The following is a 25,181-nucleotide window of genomic DNA, read 5'->3' on the forward strand; positions in this document are numbered from 1 at the left end:
TTTGTTCTGTTTTTCTTTCTCTAGAACCTACAAATAACAACTGTGAAAACTGAGTCCCAGAGAAGGCAAGATATTGATCTTCCAATGGAAAAAAATCTCCTACAAGGTCATAGAGTTTGGGGAGGTGTTTTCTCTCTCTCTCTCTCTCTCTCTCTCTCTCTCTCTCTCTCTCTCTCTCTCTCTCCTTTCTCTTTCTCTCCCTCTCCCTCCCTTCTCTCCTCTCTCCCTTCACCTCTGTGTGTATGTGCATGTGTTTTATGTGCAAAGAAGGGCTGAAATTATTAAAATATGAGAGAAGGAAAGCTTAAAGGTCACCTAGGAAACCAGGCTACGATCTGGAGAGCCAGGCTGAGCTCACTCCAGGATGTGCCTTGGCTGATCCTAGAGAGAGCCTGGCTCAGAGCCAGGTGGGGTCATGGAAAGTCAGCATGAGCAGGAGAATATGGAGATGAATGATGGCTCTGTGGTCCAGGGAGGGCTAGAGGCAACATGCATATGGCTGGGGGAGCGCAAGCTGAAGACCCTGGCCCAGCCATTGGGCAGGGTCGTGACTTTCCCTCTCTCCATCTTCCAAAGGGGCATTGAATGACTTCCTCCTCCTCCAGTTTGTTTCAGAGCTAAACATCTCAAGTGCTCCTGGTAGCCCCACCAGCTGCTGTGACAAGGACATGATGGCACCAGGTTCATTTCTTTGTTTTCCAGAGCTGCAAACTTGCGGCCAGCCCTGCCCCAATCGCCCATGCAAAGCCCTCTACCACAACTTCATCTTCTCCACTTCCTTTCTCCTTGGCCAGGACTTCCGTTATTCCATGGAGCTGATGTCTCAAGCCTCAGAGGGTGTCAGGACCTCCCCCAACCCCCACAAACCCTTCATTTCGAGAGGGCTAGACGAAAGGGCTACAGTACCAGATAGAGCCTAGAAAGGCAACAAAGGCTTATGCATGATGGAAGAAATCAGAGAGGTAGCAACAGGTAGAGAAAGAACTGAAGCTACCCCGTCTTGCTGGCTGCCGGAGAAGGGACTGAATAAAATCGCCTGGCTCTATTCTTTTGGGGGTAGGGCTTGAAAATTCGATATCCTAAGAGTCAGGGACTTGGATTAGCTCCATAACACACAGACTTGGTCACTATCTTCCCTTCTCTGGCACTCAGTTTCCACAGTTGTCAGTTGCAGGTTCTAGAGTAAGTGACTTCCCAGAGTCTTGTCAATTCAGACCTTATGACTTCCATTCTGCTCAGTGGTGGAACTCTCTAGGAACCCAGGTGCCACATTGACGACACAAGGGCCCAGCCATCTAGCACAGGTGCAAGAGCCTGGGTGATGAGGGACTGAGTAGTGAGGCCATCTCTTATGGATGTTCAGGGGGCCACAAAACATGCCACATACCCTTTGGAGTTCCAGGGTTACATAGAAACTACAGGGAAGGGGAGAGATGTCTGTACAGGCACAGTATGCCTGCATTTGGCAGCTATCTGTCATTCTGATGCCCTGTGACCTATGCTAGGTGCTACCTGTCTCTGGGCCCTGGGACTCACCTCCCCTTTTCAACAAGGTTTAGCACAGGGTTGAGACAACAAAAGTTCAGTGTCAGGGCTGTTCATCATAGGCCTAGGAGCAGCTTTCCCAGGGGCAGCAGGAGAAATAGGTGGTACTTGGAGGCTGGCCTGATTAGCATAGTGTTTCAACCTGGGCGCTGTCTAGGGCTGGACTCTCAGAGCCACACAGGGATACAGGGATACCAACACCTGTGTCTCCACTCTCCTTGTTCTGAGGCTGTGATTCCTGCATGCCTTGGAGTCATGCTCTATATCTGAGCCAGAAGTCAGCCTTGACTTACCCCAGACCCATGCCCCTCCCCCCAGTCCCTCCTGTCCTATCTGCCTCAACCATCAGGCCCCCACAGCTCTTGAGTCTCACACACCAGGAAATAAGCCAGAATGGTAGGGGCAGAGGACTAAGAAGGGAAGTCACAGTGCACGGCAGAGGAGCCAAGCGGTTCCAGCTATCCTGGGGGAGGGGCATGCAGTAACCCACAGGCAGTAAGGGAGAGTTCCGATCACCTTATCACCTTTCAGTCCGGGCTCCCCCACGCCGCCCATCAGTCCCTGCAAGATAGGTCAAGGTCACAGAAGTCAGGGTCTGACATGCTTCAAGACTCTGAGCTGGTCCCCACCCTGGGGCTCTGTGATCTGATGAGCAAAGTGGGCAGCGATGCCCACCTTGCAAAGCAAAGGGTTGTGTGATGAGCTGAGAGAAGCTGCAGTGACTCCCACCCCTGAACTAAACCCAGAGCAGGAGAGGCTGACAGCAAGGGCCTGGGCTGTCCTTGGCAAGTTTCTTCCACTTGTGGGGACTGCTTGCCGTGAGGGTTTCTACATCACTGGCCATGAATCCCACATCCCAGAACCACGCTGGCCTCCCACTCAATTTGTGGACTTGATGTCCAATAAAGATGTCTGGCCTAAATGACATACAGATGCTGGCCAGCTCTCAAGCCAACCTTTCCCATCTTCCCTCACAGTGACATCAGACAGTGCCTTCCTTCTGGGGTGCTCAGTTGGGGTAGGACCTGAACTTGGGGAGCCTCATTTAACTTACCTTCATGCCTTTGGGTCCTGGGTAGCCAATGGAACCTAGTGCTCCCATGTCACCCTGGGAAGAGACAGAGAGAAGGACGTCATGAGAGGTGGCCCTGGGGGTGGGTCTGGGAGGAAGAATCCTCAGGATCCCAGGGCTGGACCAAAGATGCAGTTCACACCCTTGGGCTGGTCTTGGAATTAGGAGCATTCTGCACCGTTCACTTCCACTTGGAATCAGAGCCAACTACAATGCATGATCTTGGCCACAACTCAGTAGTTGTCACACCCCTCCCAGAACTTCTCATTAGACAGCAAGACTTCTGTCCACTAAATGAAGGACTCCTAACTTCTTTGGACTTTAGTCTCCCTCTCTGCAAAAGGGGGACAAGCACTCTCTGCTCTGGGGCTGCATATGTTTATTCTTTGGGGTAAGGGATGAGAAACACTCCTGCTCCCCAGGGCAGTTGAGCAGCTCCTTACAGGGCAGTCATGACAGAAGACATTCTGGGTTCTCTATATTGTCTGTGGTCCCCAAGATGCAGGGATGGCTCTTGGACAACAGGTTGAGGATCCAACTTTGAGGTCAGGAACAATAGACTCCTGGGCTTGGGAGGTCCAGTGACCCCAGGGATGTTCTTCACAGAGCCTCTAGATGGCTAGAGGGACATTTCACATACCAGTCAGCTTGTCCCTCTGCCAGTTACCTATCATGGGACGGGGGAGTAGCAACAGTGTCCCTACCACTGTTCCAAGGAGTAGCTGAATTAGTAGGTGAGAGGATGTCTGGGGCAGTGTAGGTTGTCACAACTTAAGAGAGGTTACTGCTAATGCCCTTCCTCTATAATGAGATTGATGGATGCCTTATGTGCCATCACAGAGCCTTCATCCAGTAGCTGATGGAAACAGAAGCAGAGACCCACAGATAAACACTGAGACGAATTCCTGGAATCCAGTTGTGGAGAGGGAGGAGTAATGAGCAAAGGGGTCAAAACCATGCTGGGGAAACCCACAGAAACAGATGACCTGAGCAAGTAGGAGCTCACTGACTCCAGACTGACAGCTAGGGAACCAGCATAGGACAGAACCAGCCCCCCTGCACATGGGTGTCAGTTAGGAGGCCTGGGCAGTCTATGGGGCTCCTGGTAATGGAACAGCATTTATACCTAGTGTACGAATGGAAATTGGGAGCCCACTCCCCATAGAGTGATACCCTCTCAGCCTAGACACACACAGGGGTGGGGGTAGGGGGCCCGCTTGGTAGGCCCTGCCCCAAATGATGTGGCATACTTTGATGACCCCCCATAGAAGGCTTCACCCTTTCTATGGCGCAGAAGAGGGATGGGATGGGGGTCTGGGGCGGGGCATGGGAGAATGGGAAGGAGAGGGAACTGGGATTGATATGCAAAATAAGATTGTTTCTAATTTAAATAAAAAGGAAAAAAAAGATAGTTTGTTTTGTGTGCTACAGCGATGGCTCAGTGATTAAGAGCACTGCTGATCTCCCAGAGGACCCTGGTTCAATTCCCAGCACCCACATGGCAGCTCATGACTGTCTGTAACTCCTGTTCCAGGGGATCTGACCAACACCCTCATTAATATACATGCAGGCAAAACACCAATGTAAATAAAATAAAATAAATAAATTGTTAAAGATAGTTTGTTTCCCTCTCCCAAAAAGAGAGGTTACTGCCATCCAACAGTTAGAGGTCAGTCAGGGGCCACCAAAAACCCTGCAGTGCACAAGACAGACCCCAGCAAAGGGTAACCCAGCCCCAGACTCAAAAGTGCTGAGGTCAGGGAATCCAGGCTTAGAGCAAAGTGGGTGAATTTCTTTGTTGAAAGCCCACTCCTTTCCCTCAAATGTCACTTTGCTCACTCCCTCAGAGCCACCCCCAATCTCAGCCATAACATGGAGTTGTTCCAGGAAAAAGCCATTCTTTTCAGCTTGTTCATCTTTCCTCACTGCCCTAAGTGCTATATAATTGCAATCAACATACTTGACCTCTCTGGGCACCTGCTCCCTACTATCCTGATTCAGGCTCTCTGGACACCCCAGCAAAGGCTCTGAGGTTGGGGAACAAGGTCAGCTCTGGACAGCCAGGCTGTAGAATTTGACCTATGTTCCTGTTGGAGCTGCTGGGAGACACCTGCTGTGTTGGTGTATCCAGCAGCAGAGAATGCCAATGGAGAGCGGTGGAGAGGCTAGAGGACCTGGAGATGGGTATCAGAGAGGAGCTCTCAGACCAGACATGCCTGTTCCTCCCCTGGCTGGAACACAGGACACCTCCCTGAGCTGCCTGGGTAACCATGGCAAGTATGTCACCACTCAGGACTTCAGGACTGCCACTTGGCTGGGTTCAGCCCTCTCTGCTGAGAGGCTAGCAAATCCTGCCTTCACTGTAGACCAGGGAACTAGTCCATCAAGAAAAAGAACACCCCGGTCTAACAATGACCATCATGGCCCAATAAGACCATTGCAGAGCATAGAATAAGAGTCCCTGATTCTCCTCTACTCAGTTACTTCTCACAACTTTGGCAGGTCACTTTTCCTATCATGGCTGATGTACCAAAGAAGACGCCAAGATCCAAAGGCCGGTGCTGCAGCCATGTCCAGTTCTGAAGTCTTTGGAGAGAAGTAAAGTGAGATGGGAGGGAAAGCCAGTCTCCCAAGGCTGCATTAAAAACATCCCTGCTGACCAGGCCCAAGGCTGCCAGTCTCTTTCTTGGAGGAAGGTGATGCCCATGGTCCCCGTGGTATGGTGGACAGAGCAGACTGTAAGAGATGGCTGCTCCCTAGGCTATTGACAGAGGGCGGAGGACCAGCCAGCAACTCCTCAAATTGGCTTTTCCTGTTGCAGCCTAAACCAAAGGGCAGCTTGTGTGGGGACTAGAATCACACAGGCTGGATGATGAGTGTGTAGGTCATTCATAGGCTGTGTGGATGTTGGAGAAGGGGCCTGGCATGGATACACATTACTCCAAGGGGGACGAAATTGTGGTGAAAGGACCCTAGACATGAGGACTGCAGCTGTGTGGCGTCAGAGGAGGCAGTAGTAGCTGCAGAAGGTAGGTCTTAGAAATATGGGATCCCAGATTGGCCTAAAAGGGAGGGGAAGAAACTCTGCAGGCTACTGTCCCCAAAGGACATCTCATAGAGCCTGACTGCCGAGTGTTCCCATGAGAAAAATGAGAAAGACCCTTATGTTAAAACCATGTCTAAGCTCCCAGACACTGCTTCGCACCATCCCCTTCCTCCCAAGGCCCCCCATCAGGATCACAACCAACACAGCTGAAAGCAATTAAATCCCCCCTGCTGTGTGTCCACTTCCAGAGGCAGCTGCCAACCCTCCTCAGTCCAGCCCTCCCTAGCCAGACTCTGAATGATGCACGGGGGCCCGGCTAGCAGTTCATCACTGTTCACCCATGCAACCTGCATGGCAGTTACAGACACGGAAAAAGAAGGCCCAGCAAACCTGCCCTGGAAGTACTGAGTGGTGCAAAGGCAGGACCAGACCTCAGATCTGTCTGTTTGCCCAGGCCTTGCTTACCTACCCACCAGGGAGCTGCCCTTCAAGAAAACTGAGCCTCCTAGGGTCTAGGTTAGGAACAGGAAACGAACCTGGGGACTCTGCTCTTATACCAGAACAGCGCATCCTAGCCTGTGCCCCACACACGCCCTGTCTCTGTCTCTATCTGGCACAGAGGTAGCAATGAAGAGGTTGAGTGACATGTACAGGCTGAGCCCTGGCTTATGGGCTGTGTATCCTCAGGTAGGTGTCTTGCTCCCGCTGCGCCTTTTTCTTCCCTACAAGATGGTGATGAGCTCCCTTCAGGCATGCAAGGGCTGGTTAACACCAACTAACCATGTTCCTGACCAGCTCTCCACTCAGAGGACAGCCCTGGTCCATTAATCACAGCAGTGTCTTCATATTTGGGATTTGGGGACAGATCACAAGTTCTTTGGTTCTCATTCGGTGCAGAAGCTAAAAGTCTCTCTGAACAGAAGAGCCAACAGCGACTTTTGTGGTCTATTTTCTGAAGAGAGCAGTTTCCCTGCATGTCAGCCATGAGCTTCGATGACACGGAGAGGGCTACTTTTAGTCCTCTCACCTTGGAGCTGGCAGGAAGTCACTGGTGACACGTGGAAACTGGGGACATTCAGATATGGATTATAAGCAGGGCACCCCCACTCCCTAGAGGGCGAGCCAAGGCATGGCATGGCTTCCAGAGCTCCTGCACAGCAGACATAGCACACACACAAAGCAGACAGCCACTGAGTGAGAGATAGCTTAGTCTTCCGTCCTCCCTTCTGGCTGGACACCTGGGACACTGGGACAGAGGCAGGCTGCAGGCTGCAGCAATGCCACAGAGGGTTGAGTATATCTTGGTCTCTATAAAACAATGACCATCAAAGCATGAAGTGTCCTGATGGGGGATGTCTTTCTGTATATATGTTTCTCTTACTGATTGATGAATAAAACACTGATTAGCCAGTAGCCGGGCAGAAAGTATGGGTGGGGCTAAGGGATGAGGAGAATTCTGGGAGGAGGAAGGCAGAGAGAAGCTGTTGAAAGAGTTATATGCTAGAGCAATACAGGAAGCCACAACCTCATGGCAATACATAGTTTAATAGAAATGGGTTAATAATTAAAAGAGAGCTAGCCAATAAGAAGCCTGAGCCATTGGACAAACAGTTTCTAGTTAATATAAGCCTCTGTGTTTTTATTTGGGGCCAATTTGCAGGACCAGGCAGAAAAGAAACTCCACTTACAGTGCCCTGCCCAACATACACACACACACACACACACACACACACACACACACACACACACACACACACACAGAGCTAAACACCCATACACTCTAGAAAGCCATGTATGACTCAGTCCTACTTCCTCCTACACTTCAGGGCAGAGTCTCTTTCCTTTCCATCTCCACAGGAAGTCCCTCAGGTTTCTAAACACAGCATTCCAAGAAAAGAGAGGGCACCCACTCAGGGCTTGGTAGTGGCTTGGTGGGCTCAGATCCAGCCCAGTGACCCCACCTAAAGGTGCCAGGATGAGAGAAACTTCATCCTGGCAGAGAAAGGACTCTGTAAATAGGCAGAGAGAGTCTGATACTGGCCAGAGAAAAGATGCAGGGTGAGGAAGGCTGGAGGAAAGAGCAGCTCTTAGGAAACCTTGTAGGCATGGGGCTGAGAACTGCAGGCACGCCCAGAGCTTGGCCCAGGAGTCAGGAAAGGTCCCTGGACTTGGAGCTGAGGGTATTGGACTTGAATCAAGTCCCCGCACACACACCTCCTGCCTTGTGTGACCTTGATCTGAGGTCTATTTTCCCACCTTCCAAAGAGACACTGTTAAGATGCAGCATCAGGCCAGAACAGAAAGAGAGCAGCCCAGTTACATTTGGATGTCAGATAAATAGAACAATATTTTAGCACAAACGTGTCCTAAACATCACACCTGTCATCCAAATCCACCTGCAACTTGCATTTCATCTGGTAGCTCCGAGGTTGGAAGGAACCTGCCAAGTATCAGGAGGAACAGCACAGAGGAAGCATAATCTGGGTCTATAGAACCTTTTCATTCATCCCAGCAGAACTCATTCTCCTCTGGAGCCAACCCAGACGATGCTGGGACAGTACCAAATGGGAACACATGCCAAAGATGACTGTCAGGATTGTGAATACCCCCCTTAGTAAAGTTTGAGACTAGTATTGCTCACACTGAAGAAGTTGAAGGGCAGGGAATGACCATTTGACCCTAAAACAGTCATTCTCAGGGACAATGAGGGTAACTTGGGCTCAAGTCTGGAAAATGAGGGCTCTGCTTGGTTGGACCAGGGAAAGAGAGGTTCTAGCGCCCAAGGTGCTCAAACTGGAGCTTAATGACCATACATAATGACCATACACTATGGTGATCCCTTCAGAGCTTAGAAAAAAATAGATACTAAGACTTCCAGCATGTTCTCAGATTCTCATGGCACACATTGCCAAAGAAGTACTCAGCAAAGTTCTGTTTAATGAACATAAGAGATGAGTGTCTAAGTTAATACTTCCCCATTCCTAGCCAAGGCAGACATCACTGTCAACTGCAGCATCTTCAGCCAAGGAGGATATTACTAGTTAACGAGAGCATCCCCCTCCAAGGCAGACATCACTAGTCAATTGCAACATGCTCTCCCGCTAAGTTCTAATGTGCAATGCTATCAGAGATGTAACACAAAAATAAAAATAGCTATTATTACTGCTTGAAGCCTTTCTATGTTCTAAATATGGCACACACATATGTGTTAAGCTACTTAAACCATCACAGCAATCCCCCAAAGCAATTACTACTATAATGTCCATTTTATAGGTGAAGAAACTGAAGGACAGGAAGGCAAGAACTGTATCCAGGATTGGGATTATATGAGTGGGTGAACTAGGACTCAAGCCCAGGAGGTCTGGTTCCAGAGCCTAGACTGGACCATGTGTATCTGTGGCCCCAGAATAAGTGAAGACAATGATCCCATATTACAAATGAGGGCACTGACCCCACATGATAGAGGATTCCTGGGGTTCAGAGAGGTGAGGCCATCACTGAGGACCACAGCCAAGAGTTTAACCTGGCCCATATCCCTTCACCCAGGCTCTACTCCCATCTGCCTGAGCAAGAACAGTGCTTCTGGGGGACCCTAGCCCCTCTTCCAAGGACAGACTGTTTTGGGGAATGGGGTGTTTCACATTCCTCCTACACCATCTTCAGCCTCTGCCTGAAGAGAATTTCTCAGCACAGTTGTTGGAAAAACAATGCCATCTCCTCATGTCTGGGGAGCCACCTTACATCCCCTGCCATTATACTACAGTTCATAAGGCCAGAGCAGAGAAGCAGATTCTATTGTGATGTTTCTAGGTTCATCCTAGGCTCTGGCCTCTTACTGGCCCTCAGGGCTGAGTCCAAGGTCAAGACTAGGCTCTGGAGGCCAGGCAGCAAGCCCTTACTCTGTGTGAAGGAGCCACCTGCCGAGGCATTTCCAGCCAGGATCAGCGAGGGAAGAAGCAGGCTGAGAGAAGATGGGTAAGCTATCTGCAGGCACAGCATGGCTTTGGCATTAAGCCCTCTATCGCCTTGCTCCTCATTCTCCTCCTCACCCTCTGTGAACTTGAAGGAAGAGGTGCTTCTGACTTTCTCTGTGGGTCCCCTGCCTGCTCCTCACACCCTGGCTACCCCACCTCTGGCCACCGTGGGCCTAGGCATGTGTGTACTTACAATGAGGCCGGGGACTCCTGGTGGCCCTGGCAGGCCAATTTCTCCCTGAAAACACAGAAATCAAGGTGGTGACTGTCCTGTCTCCCTTTACACCATACCCCATGCTTGTGGGACTATTGGGAGCAGACACCCCTCTTCCTGACCACAGTCCTTAGGTGCTCTTTTATGCTTTGGGATTGGAGGAAGATTCTCCCTCTACTCACCTGTAACTTCCAAGCCTAGCACCTAGCATGAAAGACAAACACACAGGTGGGACTGGACCCAGATTGTAAGTGGGTGGAGGTGTTTTTACACTCTTGGTGAGAACACTGACATTTCAGAGGTGAGTGGTCCATTCAAGGTCAGAGGCAAGCAAAGAGGAAAACACTCAGAGGCCCTACTACCATTCAGGCTCTCCAGGTCCCCCCATTCTTGGGGCTTTCCAGATGTCACGGGGAGCTCTTGCCTGAGACCAGAGGATGGGACAATGAGGGGCTGATTCTCCAACTCCAGTCCCCCAAGCTTTATAAATTGACCATCTATTATCCACACCAGGATAAAAAAAAAAAAATCCCACCACCACCTACAACAATAACAAAAAAAATAAAAAAAAATAAACATGGGAAGAGTCTGGCTCACATTCAAAAGAGACAGTCATGAATAAAAACTTGTGGTTCTGGCAACTGATTAACAGTGAGAACTGCCAGCCTCTCCCAAGGCTGTCCTTGTTGATTCAACTATCAGACTGCCCTGAAGGGAAATGATTTGCCAAGGTCCCTCAGCAACTCCATGACAGAGCTGATTCCAAGGCTAGGAAATTGTTCTATTCCTCCAGACCCTAAGGAGAAAGACGTCTCTCCCAATCCAGGGCAACTTCCAGAAGGCCAAATCTTTTGGTGTGATGCTAACCCATTAAGAGGCAAGCCTGGCTGGGCGGTGGTGGCGCACGCTTTTAATCCCAGCACTCGGGAGGCAGAGGCAGGCGGATCTCTGTGAGTTCGAGACCAGCCTGGTCTACAAGAGTTAGTTCCAGGACAGCCTCCAAAGCCACAGAGAAACTCTGTCTCGGAAAACCAAAAAAAAAATAAAAATAAAAATAAAAAATAAATAAATAAAAAGAGGCAAGCCTGTGCAAAGGCCTTAAGTACCCTTGCAAACCCTTGAAGTACTTCTTGCTCCACCTGGAGACCTCACACCTCTTTCCTTATCCCAGTTATTCTGTTATTCCCACAGGCCATTCTTACTCTTCCCTCCCTTCTCTGCTCCAGCCAGCTCTCCCTAGCCAAGTGCAATGGCCTAAGGAGGTAGCACTGATACCAGGGGCTACCTTATGGGTGCTCAGCATTGATGGCAATTGTCCACTGAACACCTATAGTGGCCACAACCTTCCCTTCTCTAAAGCATGCATCCTGACCTGCACTTTGAGAGGGAAACTGGTATGGTTTACCAAGGGACAAACTCCACATCCCTGGCTAGGTCAGGCCACAGCTGTGTCCCTGGAGCGTCTGGCTAGGTCAGGCTCAGAAGCATTAATGGAACAGAAATGGACCAACACATGCTAGAGTGCTGATGGAGGACCCCATGAGCATAGCTGGGCACTGCTGTTCTGGTAGAGAGCCCCAGAGCAGGTGCTCCTGAGAACACTGGGCTTGGTCTGCACACAGGTTGACTTTAGTGTCCTCTCCCACCCAGGGCCTGGAGCTTGGGCAAGAAGGGAAAAGCAAGCAGACTTCCCAGAAGGGGCCAGCTATCTCCTTGCAGGCAAGCTGGACCTCTGCGTGTTTACAAACTGTAAAATTGAAGATGCCTGTGAACTTGCCTGTTCCTCCAAAAAAGCTTGCAGCAGCTGGCTTTACCAAGCCAAACTACCTATAAACAATTCTGGTGCCTCCTCCAGGTGGCGGCTGGGGTCTCTCCATCAGACAAAAGCCCCAGAGACTGGGCACAGTAAGGTAGGCTCCCAGGAGGCCACAGAAACCCACAAAAGAAAGGGACTCAGAGAAATTTTTTCATTTTCTGCCAAGGGCACCCGGCTAGTAGGTCACAGGGTGGGGACAACCCAGGTCTGTCTGACGCCCAAACTCAGGCTCCTCAAGTCTGCTGTGCTCTGGTATATTGGCAAGCACTGGAGGTACTTACAGGGTTCCCATCCAGTCCAGGGGGGCCTCTTTCCCCAAAATCTCCAGGGAAGCCCTGAGGGAAGGAAAGAGAAGAAATATAGAGGTTAGCACTCAAGGTTGCTGTTTGGCTCCGAGCCACGCCCCCAGGGGATGCAAGGACAATGTCTGAGCAGGCTCATTCCTCAGATCTTGGGTTCTGAAGTCCTCTCTGCTATCCACAAATACCAGCATACATGGAACCAAGGGACAGACCTCACCAATCTGAGAGATGGGACAGGCACTACCCCAGGTCTGGGACTTGGTCCCAGTAAAGTGGAAATGGCACAGACTGAGGCAGGAAGCTAGGCTCAGACTTAGAACTTTGGCAACTGGTTGAAGTTTCTAGTATACCTTTCTCACCCATAGGCCTCAGTTTCCCCACTGGTCAAAGACCTCTGTGGCTGTGCTTTGCACCTCAGAAGCCATACTGTGGAATTGCCATTCCCATGTCACAATCTAAGGCTGTGACAGGATAAACAGCAAGGTCACATAAGGTCACACTGCAAGGAAAGATTAGCACTATGGTCACAGAGACGCTGGGCCACCAGCCCTGGGCAGTTCTGGCTGGCCCTTCAGGCTCTATGTGACCTGACTAAGAAGGCCTGCACCCCTCAGGGAGCCAGGCAGCTGGAAAAACATCAGCTGTAGGGAGGTGACAGGCAGTAGTGGGGGTGGGAGATCCATTCCTACTTCAAAGGAGAGGGATGTAGCTAGAGCCTGCAAACCCCTTCGCCTCTTCCCATCCAACTGTGGCTTTCCTAAGATGAATGACAAGAAATCTCACATCTTCCTGACAGAAAGGATGAACCAAACTCTGGGGCCAGACTGTGAAGATCCCCTTGGAGGAGTCTCACATTTCGGGTTGCTATTACTTCTGTTATTTGCCGCAGACCCAGCTAGGAATATCCAGTGAGAACGGGAAACCAAAACAACAAAACCAGAAGCAGTGCCATGGTCTGTATCAGAGCAGGGGTCCTGACTCAGTATCTGTGCGTGGGTGCATGGAAGCACGGCCCCTCTTCATGAGCAGCACGGCACAGGGTGGCATTCACTCCCCAAGAAGCCCGGGCTCATTCAGACCCCAGAGAATGAACACTTGGATCAACCGATCGTCTATTTTCCCAGCCAAGGCTACACACCCGTCTGACATTCATGCTGATGGAAAGGTGACTGATCCTATTTAACTTATGGGTAAAGTAGAGGCTCAGGCAGGAAGTCACTTGACCAAGGCCATAAAACCAATCTGTGAACCTCATAAAACCTCAGCTGAGAACCTGGGCTCTGCTTCTGTCCAGTTCCATTCTTATGAGTTTCACATGGGCCCAGCCTGTCATGAGGAGGAGTGTGAGTGTCCACCTGGCAGGTGGAGTGACAGAGTGCGTCCACGCACAGCCATGTCTTTGTGGAGCGCACCTGACCCATACAAGCTTCCTCCTCCCATGCCCCTGAAATCTCTTCTAGATGATACTAGCCTTTCTCCAACCCAGAACCTCTGTCATAATGTTGACTGTTGTCACCTCGTGGGGCAGGAGTCATTGGTCAGGTGGGCTGTGATATGGGATGCCTTCTGAAGGCACTGACTTTCCCTCTGTGGTAGTTGCTGGGGGTGGGGAGCGTGGGCAGGGTAGGAAGGCAGTTCCTCATGGAATGAGGACAATGTGCAGCAGCTCTCGGGCTGGCTCCATATGGTCCTAATAGCGAGGCCTAGGGATTTCCTGTTCTGTTCTTTAGGTTCAGAGTCTAGAGGTGACCAGCCACCCTGGCTTCTCTAGGGAGCTGTGTGACGTGCTGACTAAGGCTGATCCCAAATGATATGCTAGCCAGGCCCAATCCACAGACAAAGCAGGAGAGGAAGGAGACATTCCTTCTAAGCAAGAGGCCTGAGATTTCTAGGTAGCAGCATCAGGTGGGCTCTGCACACAGGGCAGCTCCAAGCTGTCCCAACTCTCCACTCAAACCAACAGCCAGGCCAACAGCCCCGAGCTATCCTAGACCTACCACCCAGAAAGCTCTAAGAGCTTGAATTATGTCAGCTTTACTTCAGAGAACACTAAGACCAGGGAGAGACTCGAGACATTGCCTTCTGAAGGTTGAGTTCAAACCCCAATGAGGCCCTGCTACAGTTCAGCAGTAGACTAAGCCAGCCTGTGAGCCACTGTAGAACAAAGCCATGACAGTTGACAACCAAGCCCAATAGACTGACTCATTCATGAAAGGGACTCTATGCTGATTCTGTGTTCAATATCAAGAGATTCAGAGAGATTAAGAAACCTGTCCAGAGTCACACAGCTATGGGATAGCATGATGGGGACTGAATGCAGGCAGTCCCGCCCTCGAGCTATTCTTTTGGTGTTTTACACTGTGACACCAAGCATGAACAGAGGAGCTAGAAGAAGTTCAGTGTCTCAAAGACCATCCCAGCTCCAGACTAACGCACACTAAATCTGGCTCCACCTGGACATACACGGAGGCCTTGGGGACCAGCTCTCCTCCATCTCCAGCTTTGCCTCTAACGGATGGGCAACATCTGAGAGTTCGGGGTTTTGTTTTAAAAGACTGTTAGGAAACACTAAAGCTTTCCAAAGTGCTAGAACAATTATGAGTGGTCTGAGATGGAGCAAGCCTAGGTGAACAGCGGCTTGCTGCACTGGTGGGAGACAGATCCAAAGCTCCTGATACTCACTCCCTAGCACATGGCCATACCCAGAGGCTACCCAGGGCCTCTGTTCCCTGCCCAGTTGGCCTTCCGGTGCCTACAGGCTGCTCCTGATGTATGTATGATGATACGACTGCACTTCAGCCTATGGCAGCCGGCACTTCCTCTGTTGCCCCAAACCCTGACAGCAGCAGCCTGGCCCATGGCCCAAAGAATGAACTTGGCTCACTGCCAGGCCTACTACATGGCTCCTCTGCTTCCCCAGGTCAGGCCTCTCTGGGACTGAACGCCTCATACTGTGAGCAGGACCAGGCCCAGCAGAAGAAAAAAGACTGGGTCAAAGTGCCACCCTCTCTCCAGATGGGATGAGTACAGAGAGCCTGAGGTGTGGACAGCAACGTGCCAAGGGTTCAGAACTCTAAATGCATTTCAGCCATGCTCCTGACTCTAGAATCTGCTCCTCTGCTCCAGGATGGACACAGGGCCAGGGCAACCTAAGCATTCAGTAGATGACCTGCCGAGCTTCACTCTGTCTCTTAGCCTGCAAACCAATCACCCCTTGGCAGCCTAGGCAAATGGAGCTAAGCATCATTAACTACTCAATCTAGTCCCCTGCAAGCTGCAATGCACCATTACACCACTAGTTGGGATTGGCACCCACCATGGGACTATTCAGCAGCCTCCAGGAGCAACCAACTTTTAAAAGGTATAATAGGTAAATCCTTTAATGTCTGGAAGTCCCTGCACAAGTCTAGCCTGCATCCTTCCTACTGTATTTGAAATGTGCCTATGGGAAAGTGCCCCCTCCCCTGCCCCACGAGGCTCCCAGCTCCCCTGCTTCATGATACAGACCATATCCTACCCTGGTTTGCAAAGCCAACTAGGAAATACAGTCAGGTAATGTCACCAAGGGAAAAGAAATGGAGACAGGTAGGCAGAAGTCTCACAAAGATCCCTGGGATAGCTGTGGCTCACATCTAGATGATGAAGCCCAAGGCCTCCAGCTCAATTGTTTGGGCCTCAGTTTCTGCCATGTGGGAAAATATGCTCCATGCTTCCCTATCTGATGTCTGGGAAAAGCCTAGGGCAGGAAGCCCTGTCCTGAACCAAATAGCTGTGTGACCTTGGGCAAGCGCTCAGCATCTCTGAGTCACACACACAGAGACTGAGTCAATCTTGGGCCATCTGGGCCAGTGTCGGGATTGCCTTCCTGACTCTATGCAGGCCCAGCCACAGCAGACAGGTCCAGGCCATATGCAGCACTGTGGGGTTAGCTGGTTTCACAAGACACCCTAGTGCATTGGTAACCGATCCAGAGAGAAAGAGCTGGACAAAAGGACTCTCTCTGCTGCCTCTTTCTAGAATCAATGAGAGATTCCAGCTGGGACATGGCCTGGCCATCTGCTGTGCATAAGACTGAACCAACGGGGCCAGCAGCCCTGCCAGGTCTAGCCAACTGCCAACATTTTATATCTGGACCTTCTTCCAGAATTACACTCCCATTCTACCGTGAGAGGTGAGGCAAGGGGTGAGAGCCGCAGACTCCTCTGGAAGAGAAAGAGCTGTGTAGGAGAAGCTGTAGCCACGCCTAGTTAGGGGCTGGCTACAGGTGTGCCTGACCAAATAAGTCTTATAACATATATAGATTTATGATAGTTAAGACTGAGCTAGCAGATGAGGAATCCTAGTCATTGGCCAAGCAGCTTTGAACCTAATACAAGTTGCTGTGTATACATTTGGGCCTAACTCGGGTGGGCGGCTGGCGTAAAGCTCACACGTGGTGGAGGGCTCAGGCGGCATTTGGTGGAAAGATTTATCGTAACAGAGCTGGATGGAGAGAAGAGGGGCCATGTGGAAAGCAACCTGTACTATCAAGGGTCCTAGGTTCAGATCCTGACGTTGCTACCAATTTGCTGTGTGACCCTGTCCAAGTAATTTACATCCTCTAGTCAATGGCAGGCCTGACCAGATGAGGCTGAATAGCAACCATCAGGGTGGCAGCAGAGAGCCAAGTGCATGGAAGGAAGATGTCTCAGTGGCAGACACAAGGCCTCACTAGCAGAGGGATGCTGCAGTTTCCCCTTCTGGAATCAATGGCTTTCCTAGCAGAGTCCAGGAAACCTACTTTTATACTTTTGCTGCCATATGGTGTTCCCAAGGGTCAGTCCCTGGTGTCCCTAGCTTAACTGCTCAGTGGCTGCAATGCCTTGGGCATGATATTTAACTTCTCTGGGCCCTGCCTTTCTCTTTACATCTTATCAATAGCTAAACAAGAGGAAAACTAATCCATTATAGCAACAGAGAGGCCTAAACAGAACCAGTGGATTTGGGTTGGGGATGAGGTCAACGCCGAATGGGACCACTCCTGTTTTGGCCTACCACACTCTATAGCATCTAGCCTTGTGCATGCATAAATGAAGATAGACAGAGTCGGGGGGACCTGACACTGTGGAGATGGCATGCTGCCTGGGTGAGCACTTAAGTCATCTGCTGGCCACTAACACAAACACTTGGACAAAAGCCCCAGACACAAAGCCACAAGTCACTGAAGCACATAGGGACAGAGGAGTCACCTGGAGCAGCAGGAACCCCAGGCAGAATCTCATGCCAGCAGCTGTACCTGGGCAGCTGTACCGCCCCACACCCACAGCCGAGAAACAGAGCAGAGAAGCAGACAGTCTCAGGGACCACCAGTGCAGTGCAGCCAGTGGGAGGTGGGGCTACCCGTAGAGTCTGCGTAATAGACACGGAAAATCTTTACCGGCCTACCCATCTCGCCCCTCTTGCCAGGAACACCAGGGAGGCCCTGTAAGGGAAAGAGGAGAAAGACATCATCAAGTGCCAGGAGGGCACCCCCACCTAACCCAAGATGAAGTCCCAAGTAGTCTGGAATGTTTGTCTGGAATATCGGTTCCAGCTGTATGTTCATTGGACAGATGGGGACTCAGGTACTCATGAACACCTACGGCAGGGGGGGGGTCCTAAAGGAAGCTGACAGCACTCCTGGCATTCAGCAGGTGCTCTGTCTTCTTTATATAATGCTCTATATTTAGCTTAATGACAGGGTTACAACTGAGCTTCCAAGTACAGGCTCAGAGGCAGAAGGAACATGTATTAAAGTCTCCAGCCCCAAAGGCCCGTGGGCAGCTCTTTCCTGACTTGGACACTTGGTCAGGAAAACATGACATCTTGGGAAATCTTAAACCTACCCAACCTGAAGATAGTCTATATTCACCCCCAGGACCCACAGAGCTAGGCATCCATGGTGTTCCCTGTCCCTGCTGCCACCAAAGATACCATGGTCCTGCTTGGGATGCTTAGTCTGGTGTCTGACACCTGGCTTCTGTCCCCACCCTTCTCCCAGACAAGCCACACATCATTTTACAAAACAGCCAAGTGTCTGTGCCAGCAATGAGTGGACGCTTATGCAAAGCTGGTGGGGGTGGGAGGGGGAGACTACTTGGGGCTCTGTGGGTGGCCTCTGTCACAGCTACTCAGCCCTGTCACTGTGGCAGGAAAGCAGCCACAAACAGTGGCAAGCTATAAGCATGGCTATGGTCAATAAAACTTCATTTACAAAACAGCCAACTGGCCATCCCCACAGAAATCATATTTAGAATACAAGTGTCTGTTGCTGGTGAGGCTCCTCTGCAGAGTCCCTTCTCTAGTCTCAGTCCCCACCAAGTACCTAGAACACATGGCCTGGGGCCCTTCTACCTTGTCCCTCCCACACACGCTGTTTCCTGCCCCCCCCCCCACTACTCTAACCTGACCAGGTGCCCCCCTCAGGGGATGCATGTCTTCAGCTGGCAATCTGCCCAGCAGGGTGGAAGTGGAGGGGTGATGCAGCACAGACAACACAGACAAAAGACAAAAGTGCTTACCCGCTCTCCATCCGACCCCGGCAGGCCGAAGAGCCCCGGGAGTCCAATGTAACCCTAGAAAAGAGCAGGTAGAGATTAGAGAGGCTGAGCACTGGGTGCAGTTAGCCCAGCCTCCCTGCTGCCGTCCTACAGCCGGTCCTCTGTGATGGTGGTTCCAGCAGTCCTCGATGACATAGACCTTGAGGCAAGTGTATATGCCCGTGGACTGCATGGTGCTGCGTCCACGATGTAGTCCAAAGGCACATACGCTCACACCAGGGAGGGTTGCATAGGATGACAGAGGCCTGGCACCCAGCTTGGGACCTGTGGAAGGAAGCTAGTACCCAGGTTAGATACTACAGGGTTCTGAGATCTGTCTGCCTTGAGGGTGTTCCCTATAGTGGTCCCTCCAAGAGCTCTAAGGTCCTGGACCTACAAACTTGCATCTAAGTACTGCCAGTCAGCATGGCCACCCCAGAGAGCTGACACTGTGTTAGGCACATGTGTGCTCCTGAGTTAACTCTGGCAAGGACCCCACACACTAGAGTTGCTACCAATTTGCTTCAGCTCATTTGTGTTCAGCTCAAAGGCCACCCAGACATGTAACCATTCTATGTCCCTGGCCCAAAGAAAATGTACCTGATTTGCAGTCCCAGGTCTATGCTCCCTCTGAGCCCACAACTAGGCATACCCTGCCTACCTCATGGTGGTAGAACCACACATGCATAGCCCACCTTGAGTGCTCTCCTGACTAGTACCCAGCATGCAGGCTCATAGCCCCAGCACCATGCAGCATCCTGGTAAAGGGTGCTTCTCTCTCTGCCTCCTTGTCCTCTGGTAACTTCTTAAGGGCCAGTATCTAGCACAGGGCTGGTACCACTCTGCACTCTAGATGCTTTGCCACGGTTTAATGAAACTACAGCAATGCAAATGCTTCCAAGCACAAACTACCTGCCAGGTCCGACTTAATGCTTTGTACACACTAAGCACATGATCTGTCCTATCTTCGACAGTTGTCATCTATAGAGTTCACACTTGATAACCTCACAATCAAGTTACAAAGTGTGGGGGGATTATACACACACACACACACACACACACACACCTCTTATAGAATGTTTTAAATTTATTATTTCATGTTGGGTTGGGCTGAATCCATAGCCATCCTAGGACAAATGCAGCCTACATAATGATTAAATTACGGCACCTTCACCATACTCCTGTTAGTTAGAATTCTATACAGGTGAGAACATTTGGGCCTAGAGAGGTAAGGGAACCTGTCTATGGTCACACAGCTCTAGTGTAGCAGATCTGATCTCGGAGTTCGAGACCTGTGGTTCCTAAGTCCACACCCCTAACCAGTGTGTCACGAATACACACACAGTTGAGAGAGACTGGTAGCAGCTCTCCTTGCCCACATACCCACCCCTGTGACCCCCCCCCTCAGCAACCAGCTTGATAACAACCATCATCTTAAGCACTTGTCCCGACTCTTCTGTGTAGAGCTCATGGCTTGTGTTCACAGCAAGTGTGCTCAAAGAGTCCTAGTGACCATCTGGAGTCAGTGGCCGGGTTCTCTGAATCAGTCATGTAGACCCCAGGGGCTGGTCTGAGCAGTGACTCCTTCACACACAAGAGGCAGAATAGATCCTTGAGCCCTTGAGCCCTTGATCCCTTCTCCCAGGGTCTAGACATTGCCTCAGAGGCCACTACTCATGGGAGCCACAGAGACCCAGGATCCCAGGACAAGAGCTGCCCTGACTCTGCATGCCATGTAACATTTGAGGGACCCTGCATTCTATGCTGTGCCCACCTCTGCCACCACTAGACTGCTGCAGATATTAACTCCAATAACATGTCCATGTTGGCCCTCCAACCTGCTAGGGTGTATTTACACCTCAGAAGAGGACATGTCACAGAGGACTTGCCCTGACAGATGGCCATGGCCACTTGCTGAACATTCCTCGAGAGACAGCAAGCCCTACTTCAGGACACCTGGGTCCTGTCTCAGCAGTGTCTTGGCATGCATCATGAACTGAACTACCTAGGCCCCCCATGATCTGAGTCCTTTGTCTTTCCCCTCCATTTCCCCTATTCAACACACCCAGAACCTTCTCTACCCCTGATAGCTTCTGGGAGATTCTATGTAGAGTGCCTTCTTGGCAGTTATAGGCAGTTCAGTGCTTGCCATCACCTGGCTCCATCTCCCCTAATAGCCCTGACCTCCCATGAACCAGTTAGAGGGGCAAGAGATGTCCACTCACAGCCTCACCTGTGTGGGACTAGCCAAAGCCCACTTACCCGGCTGCCTTTGGGACCAGGATCTCCTACAGGTCCAGGGAACCCCTGAAACAGAAATACAGGGGGCAAGGCCATATGGAGACACCCTCCCTGTTGCCAATGCCCCAGGGTCAATCTTGTTTTGGACCTCATCTGTTCTTTGGAGCATCCATGGTATGGGTTGGACCAGGGATGGCTCAGAGGGAGACTGGATAGAAGGCATCTCTGGAAGCCGTTCTCTTAGCCTCGGTTCTCCTATAGAACCTTATAGCCTGCATCATGGCTGCCAGATCTAGTACCTGGCCAGCCCTTTGGGTCCACCCATAGGGACAGCTTTTTGACCCACAGCCTCCCCCTGCTTGCGGCACTAGGGTCACCACCATGGCCACAGCTTCCAGAGCATATACTGCACCTGCCTGCCAGGGTAACCTTTGGCCCCTGGACTGCCCTCAGGTCCTGGCTGGCCCTGAAAAGGAGCAAGAGAATTATTAGGAAAGGTGACTGATGCCCTGCACAGCTCAGTCAGGGTCCTGGTGTGGGGGGAGGGTGCCTGTGGCAAGAATGTGAGGCCAAGAGGGAAGAAGACAAGCAAGGCCTGCTGGGGCCCCAAGCCCACCTCTCTAGAAACTGGTCAGACCAGCTCTGGGGACAAAGCCTTCTGCTCCAGGCTCAAAATAAGAAAGCACAGAAGAGGCCTGGCTGGCTGTCCCCTGGCAGGACTGCTGTTTGAGTTGGGCCAGGAGACCAGAATTCCTGCAAACCCCAAGGCAAATGGAAGGGATAATATCGCCTAACATCGCCTGGGACAGGCCAGCTATTCATGGCTCTAACCAGAGTCCAGGGGCTTCTGCCAGCCCTGGGCTTGGCTGGGCAGTACAGACACAGGCTCTTCCAAGTGTGGCTTACTGGGTAAGGGGGGGATGGTGGTGGGGGAGTCCCATGGCCTTGTTCTGGGGCTCCAGAGAATCTCAGTCCAAGGAACAGGCTGGTACCAAGCAAGGACAGGAAGAAGGAAACCAGGCAGTTCAAGGCAGTGCACACAGGCCTCACCTGTTCTCCAGGGTGCCCTGCTGCTCCAGGATGACCCTTGTGTCCCTGCAGGGTGAAGAATTGGCATCAGGCTCTGTGGTAGGGGATAGGCAACACATTCCCCACATGGATGCAGGTTGTAGGGCATTCGTAGAAACCTCTAGTGTCATCTTTTGTTAGAGCAGAGGACGGGGATGGGGGAAGGTGGTAGGGTGAGAGACTATGAACCACTGGTCCACATCCCAACCCTGTCTCTGAAATCCAGAGTTGGAGGCAGTCAGAAACAGGAGCAAAGGGCCTGTCACATAAGGAACAGGGACAAGGTTGAACTGGCACACATGATGCCTGTTGCCATCAGGATCCACTCCAGCTCATGTACCGTGACCATGTTACCAGAGACACAGCCTCCTTCCCCACTGGCTCTGCTCCTAGTCCAAGGAAAAGAAGGCCACCCAGATGCTAAGTGGCAGCCTTGACTCTTCATCCTCATTCGACAGGGAGGCCGCACTGACTCCTGGCAGGCCCCTCACACCAGAGCTCTGCTGAGAGAGATGCTGTCCCTGACTTACTGTGCAACTTTGGGTGGGTGATCCTCCTTTTGTGGCTCTCAGGTTTGGGATCTGGAACTCTGAGTCCCTTCTGTTCTGCTAACTTGGAACTCCAAGTTCTAGGACCCCTGAGAGTCTATGATGAGGTACAGCAGCCTGCTACTCAGTACAGGTTCTTGACACCTAGCCATATGGAGATCCTGGCAGACTTACTCCCCCCACTTTGTTTCTTCTGTTTCCTTCCCTTTCCTTTCCCTTCCTTCCTTCCCTTCCTTCCTTCTTACCTCCCTCCCTCCCTCCCCTTTTCCTTTCTTTTTTAAGACAGGGTCTCATGCAGCCCATGCTGGCCTCCAATTTGTCATGTAACCAAGGGTGACATTGAATTTCTGACCATCCTACATTCACTCCCCAAGTTCTGGGATCACAGGCCTGCACCACCACATCTGGTTTATGTGGTGCTGGGGATCAAACCCGGGGCTCTAACATGCTGGGAAAGCAGTGATCTATAGTCCCAGTTCCCAAGTGCACGAGCTCTACACACACATAAATACACACTTTCACACAGGTGTAAGTCAACATCCAGGACCCTGAACATGCACAGGAAGTGGCAGTCTTCATTATAAATAGCAGAGTCTATCTTAGAGGGGAGACTTGGGAAATTCCCCAGCATTCTTCCTAATCATCTCACACCGAGAGAGACTGCCACCCATGAGATAAGTCTCCGTCTACATCAAAGCCTGCTATGGGGAAGAATCCTCCACTGGCCAGGAGTAGGCAAGGGAAGCCCCCCAGACAACAGCCAGCAGATGGACAGAAGGATTCAAGCTCTTCTTACAGACTGATCTGGATTCCAGGATTGCTTATCTCCCTGTGGACTGGCCATGTGACCAGAGCCAATGACTCTACCTCTCTGAGCCTTGATTTCCTCAGCAATTATACAATGGGGAGGTAAAAGCCAGTGCCAGGGTGGCATTATCTTTGTGGGAAGCATCAAACATGGTGTCTGGCACTGAATTAAGCAACCTCAGAAACACCAGCTACTGTTTTATTTCTCATTCATTCACTCATTCAACAAACACCAATAAAGTGTGCATTGGCCCGCAGGGTTTTCCACATGGGAAGAAAAAGAGTCAGGCAACATCCTTTGCCTTGAGAGTTTACATTCCTAGAAAGGAACTAAAAACAAAGTAAGTAGAAAAGATAACTGTGGGTGGCCGAAGGCAGAAGGCGAGGTATAATGAGTACTGGGTGTCAGTTTTGCAAGATGAATATGTTCTGGAGATCAGTTACTCAACAACCTGAATGCCGAACATCATTGCCCATGCACTGAAAACTGGTTGAAATGGCAATTGGGTGATATATATATATATATATATATAATATATATATATATATCCATAACAGAAAGGAGCCATGAGCAAGTAAAGTTAGGGGACAGAGGGCAGCATAGCTAGGGAGGGGTGGTGACTTCAGGGACAGCCAAGGGATGAGTGACAGGAAGAGCAATGGACAGGGAGTTAGCTCCTAGAAAAGGCATCCAGGCAGGCAGCTGGAGCAGAGAGTGCAAAGGCCCCAAGGCAGCAATGCTCTCAGTGGGCTTGGAGAAGCACAAGAGGGCCCATGGAACCAGAGAAGAACAGACAAGGGAGTGGGAAGAGAAGCAGCTGGAGGTCAGAGTAGGTGAGTGGGGCTGTGACAGGAATCTCTGGGGACATAGGAACATGGCGTGACATGATATGAAAGGAAGAAGCTGAGCTCTCGTTCTCCCATAGAAGCACCAAGGCAAGCCATGAACTCTTGGCTGTGTGACTGAGCAGGGCAATCAACTCTGCTTGCCTAGAGGACCGCTGTAAGCAGCCCATAGACTCACAGAGCCAAGAGCAACAAACTGAGGAGGATGAGGCAGGAGCCCCAAGTCTCCAATATACTACTGAAAACCATTTCACAAGCAATTGCTCTCCCCCAAAGACAAGGGATGTGTTCAGTTAAATCCCAGATGAGGTTTAAGCAAACCTGTACCCAGGAAAGAGCTGGAAGGAAATGAATGACAGAACCCACCAAGCCTAACCCTGTGCCTGCTCACTAACACCTTGAATCACTTCTAGGAGGTAGGAATCACCTGGAAGGCTCACCAGTGAGAAAGCTGAGGCTCGGGGACAGAAGGGATTTTCCTGAGGCCACACAACTTTCTTGGAATAGCACATGGATTGTGGCTCAAATCCCTCAGACCTTAACCACAAGCACTGAGGCTGGGACAAGCCCAGAAGAAGAACAAGAAAGGTCCCCTTAAAGATGCATCTCCCTGAGACAGAGTCATTGGGTCATGGCAACATCCTCAGGGCAAAGGTCAGTGGTAGAATGCTGGGAGTCCCATGTTGGATGGGACCAAAGTCATTTTGACCATCTCTTGCTCTGCATCGACAACACAACGGAGGTCCCAGGATAAGGATGGCTGCTGGCAGGAAGCTATGTTCTCTAAGCTCCAGATCCTTGTGATGGGCTGAGCTGTAGGGATTAGTGAACCCCAGAGGACCTTGAATGTGACTGTGAGCATGTGCTTCTAAGGCTTGTGGGACAAACACAGTCAAGGTGGGAGGTGGGGTACTGAGCGGCTCTGTGGAAGCCTCTTAGGCAGTGTTTACCAAACAGTTTTAAATGACAGGGCTGGGGACATGAGACTCTAAACCATTATCTTCTCCTGGCCCTGGCAATTATGGGGCCAGCCTATCCCACAAGGCATCCCCAGGGCAGTGATTTCCAGAGTGTGGGTGAAAGGTGCCAGGTGGGAGGGAGGCAGAGGTACTACAGAAGAGATGGGGCCTCTGACTGCCTGGCAG

At 51.0% G+C, this 25,181-nt stretch overlaps 1 protein-coding gene and 1 non-coding gene across 13 annotated transcripts in view; both read right to left on the bottom strand.

Annotated features, from left to right (window-relative positions):
• Col27a1 (collagen type XXVII alpha 1 chain) overlaps positions 1-25,181 on the bottom strand; it is a 121,410-nt gene that overhangs the window by 58,181 nt on the left and 38,048 nt on the right. For all 12 annotated transcript variants that reach the window (XR_004768242.1, XR_004768241.1, XM_035439851.1 and 9 more), the window contains 9 exons: positions 21,818-21,862; positions 21,180-21,233; positions 20,789-20,833; positions 18,509-18,562; positions 17,386-17,430; positions 11,949-12,002; positions 9,831-9,875; positions 2,600-2,653; positions 2,062-2,106 (listed from right to left, as the gene is read on the bottom strand). Coding sequence is in view for 10 of the 12 variants with exons in the window: in XM_035439851.1 (XP_035295742.1) it covers positions 2,062-2,106; positions 2,600-2,653; positions 9,831-9,875; positions 11,949-12,002; positions 17,386-17,430; positions 18,509-18,562; positions 20,789-20,833; positions 21,180-21,233; positions 21,818-21,862 (441 nt within the window). In the remaining 2 variants the exon portion in view is untranslated. The remainder of the gene's footprint in view (positions 1-2,061; positions 2,107-2,599; positions 2,654-9,830; positions 9,876-11,948; positions 12,003-17,385; positions 17,431-18,508; positions 18,563-20,788; positions 20,834-21,179; positions 21,234-21,817; positions 21,863-25,181) is intronic.
• Mir455 (microRNA mir-455) lies at positions 18,687-18,764 on the bottom strand. Its single transcript, NR_105242.1, has one exon. It is a non-coding gene; the product is annotated as a microRNA mir-455 (primary transcript).

The sequence above is a fragment of the Cricetulus griseus genome, chromosome 2 (genome assembly GCF_003668045.3).
Source record: "Cricetulus griseus strain 17A/GY chromosome 2, alternate assembly CriGri-PICRH-1.0, whole genome shotgun sequence".
Classification (NCBI taxonomy): Eukaryota; Metazoa; Chordata; class Mammalia; order Rodentia; family Cricetidae; genus Cricetulus; species Cricetulus griseus.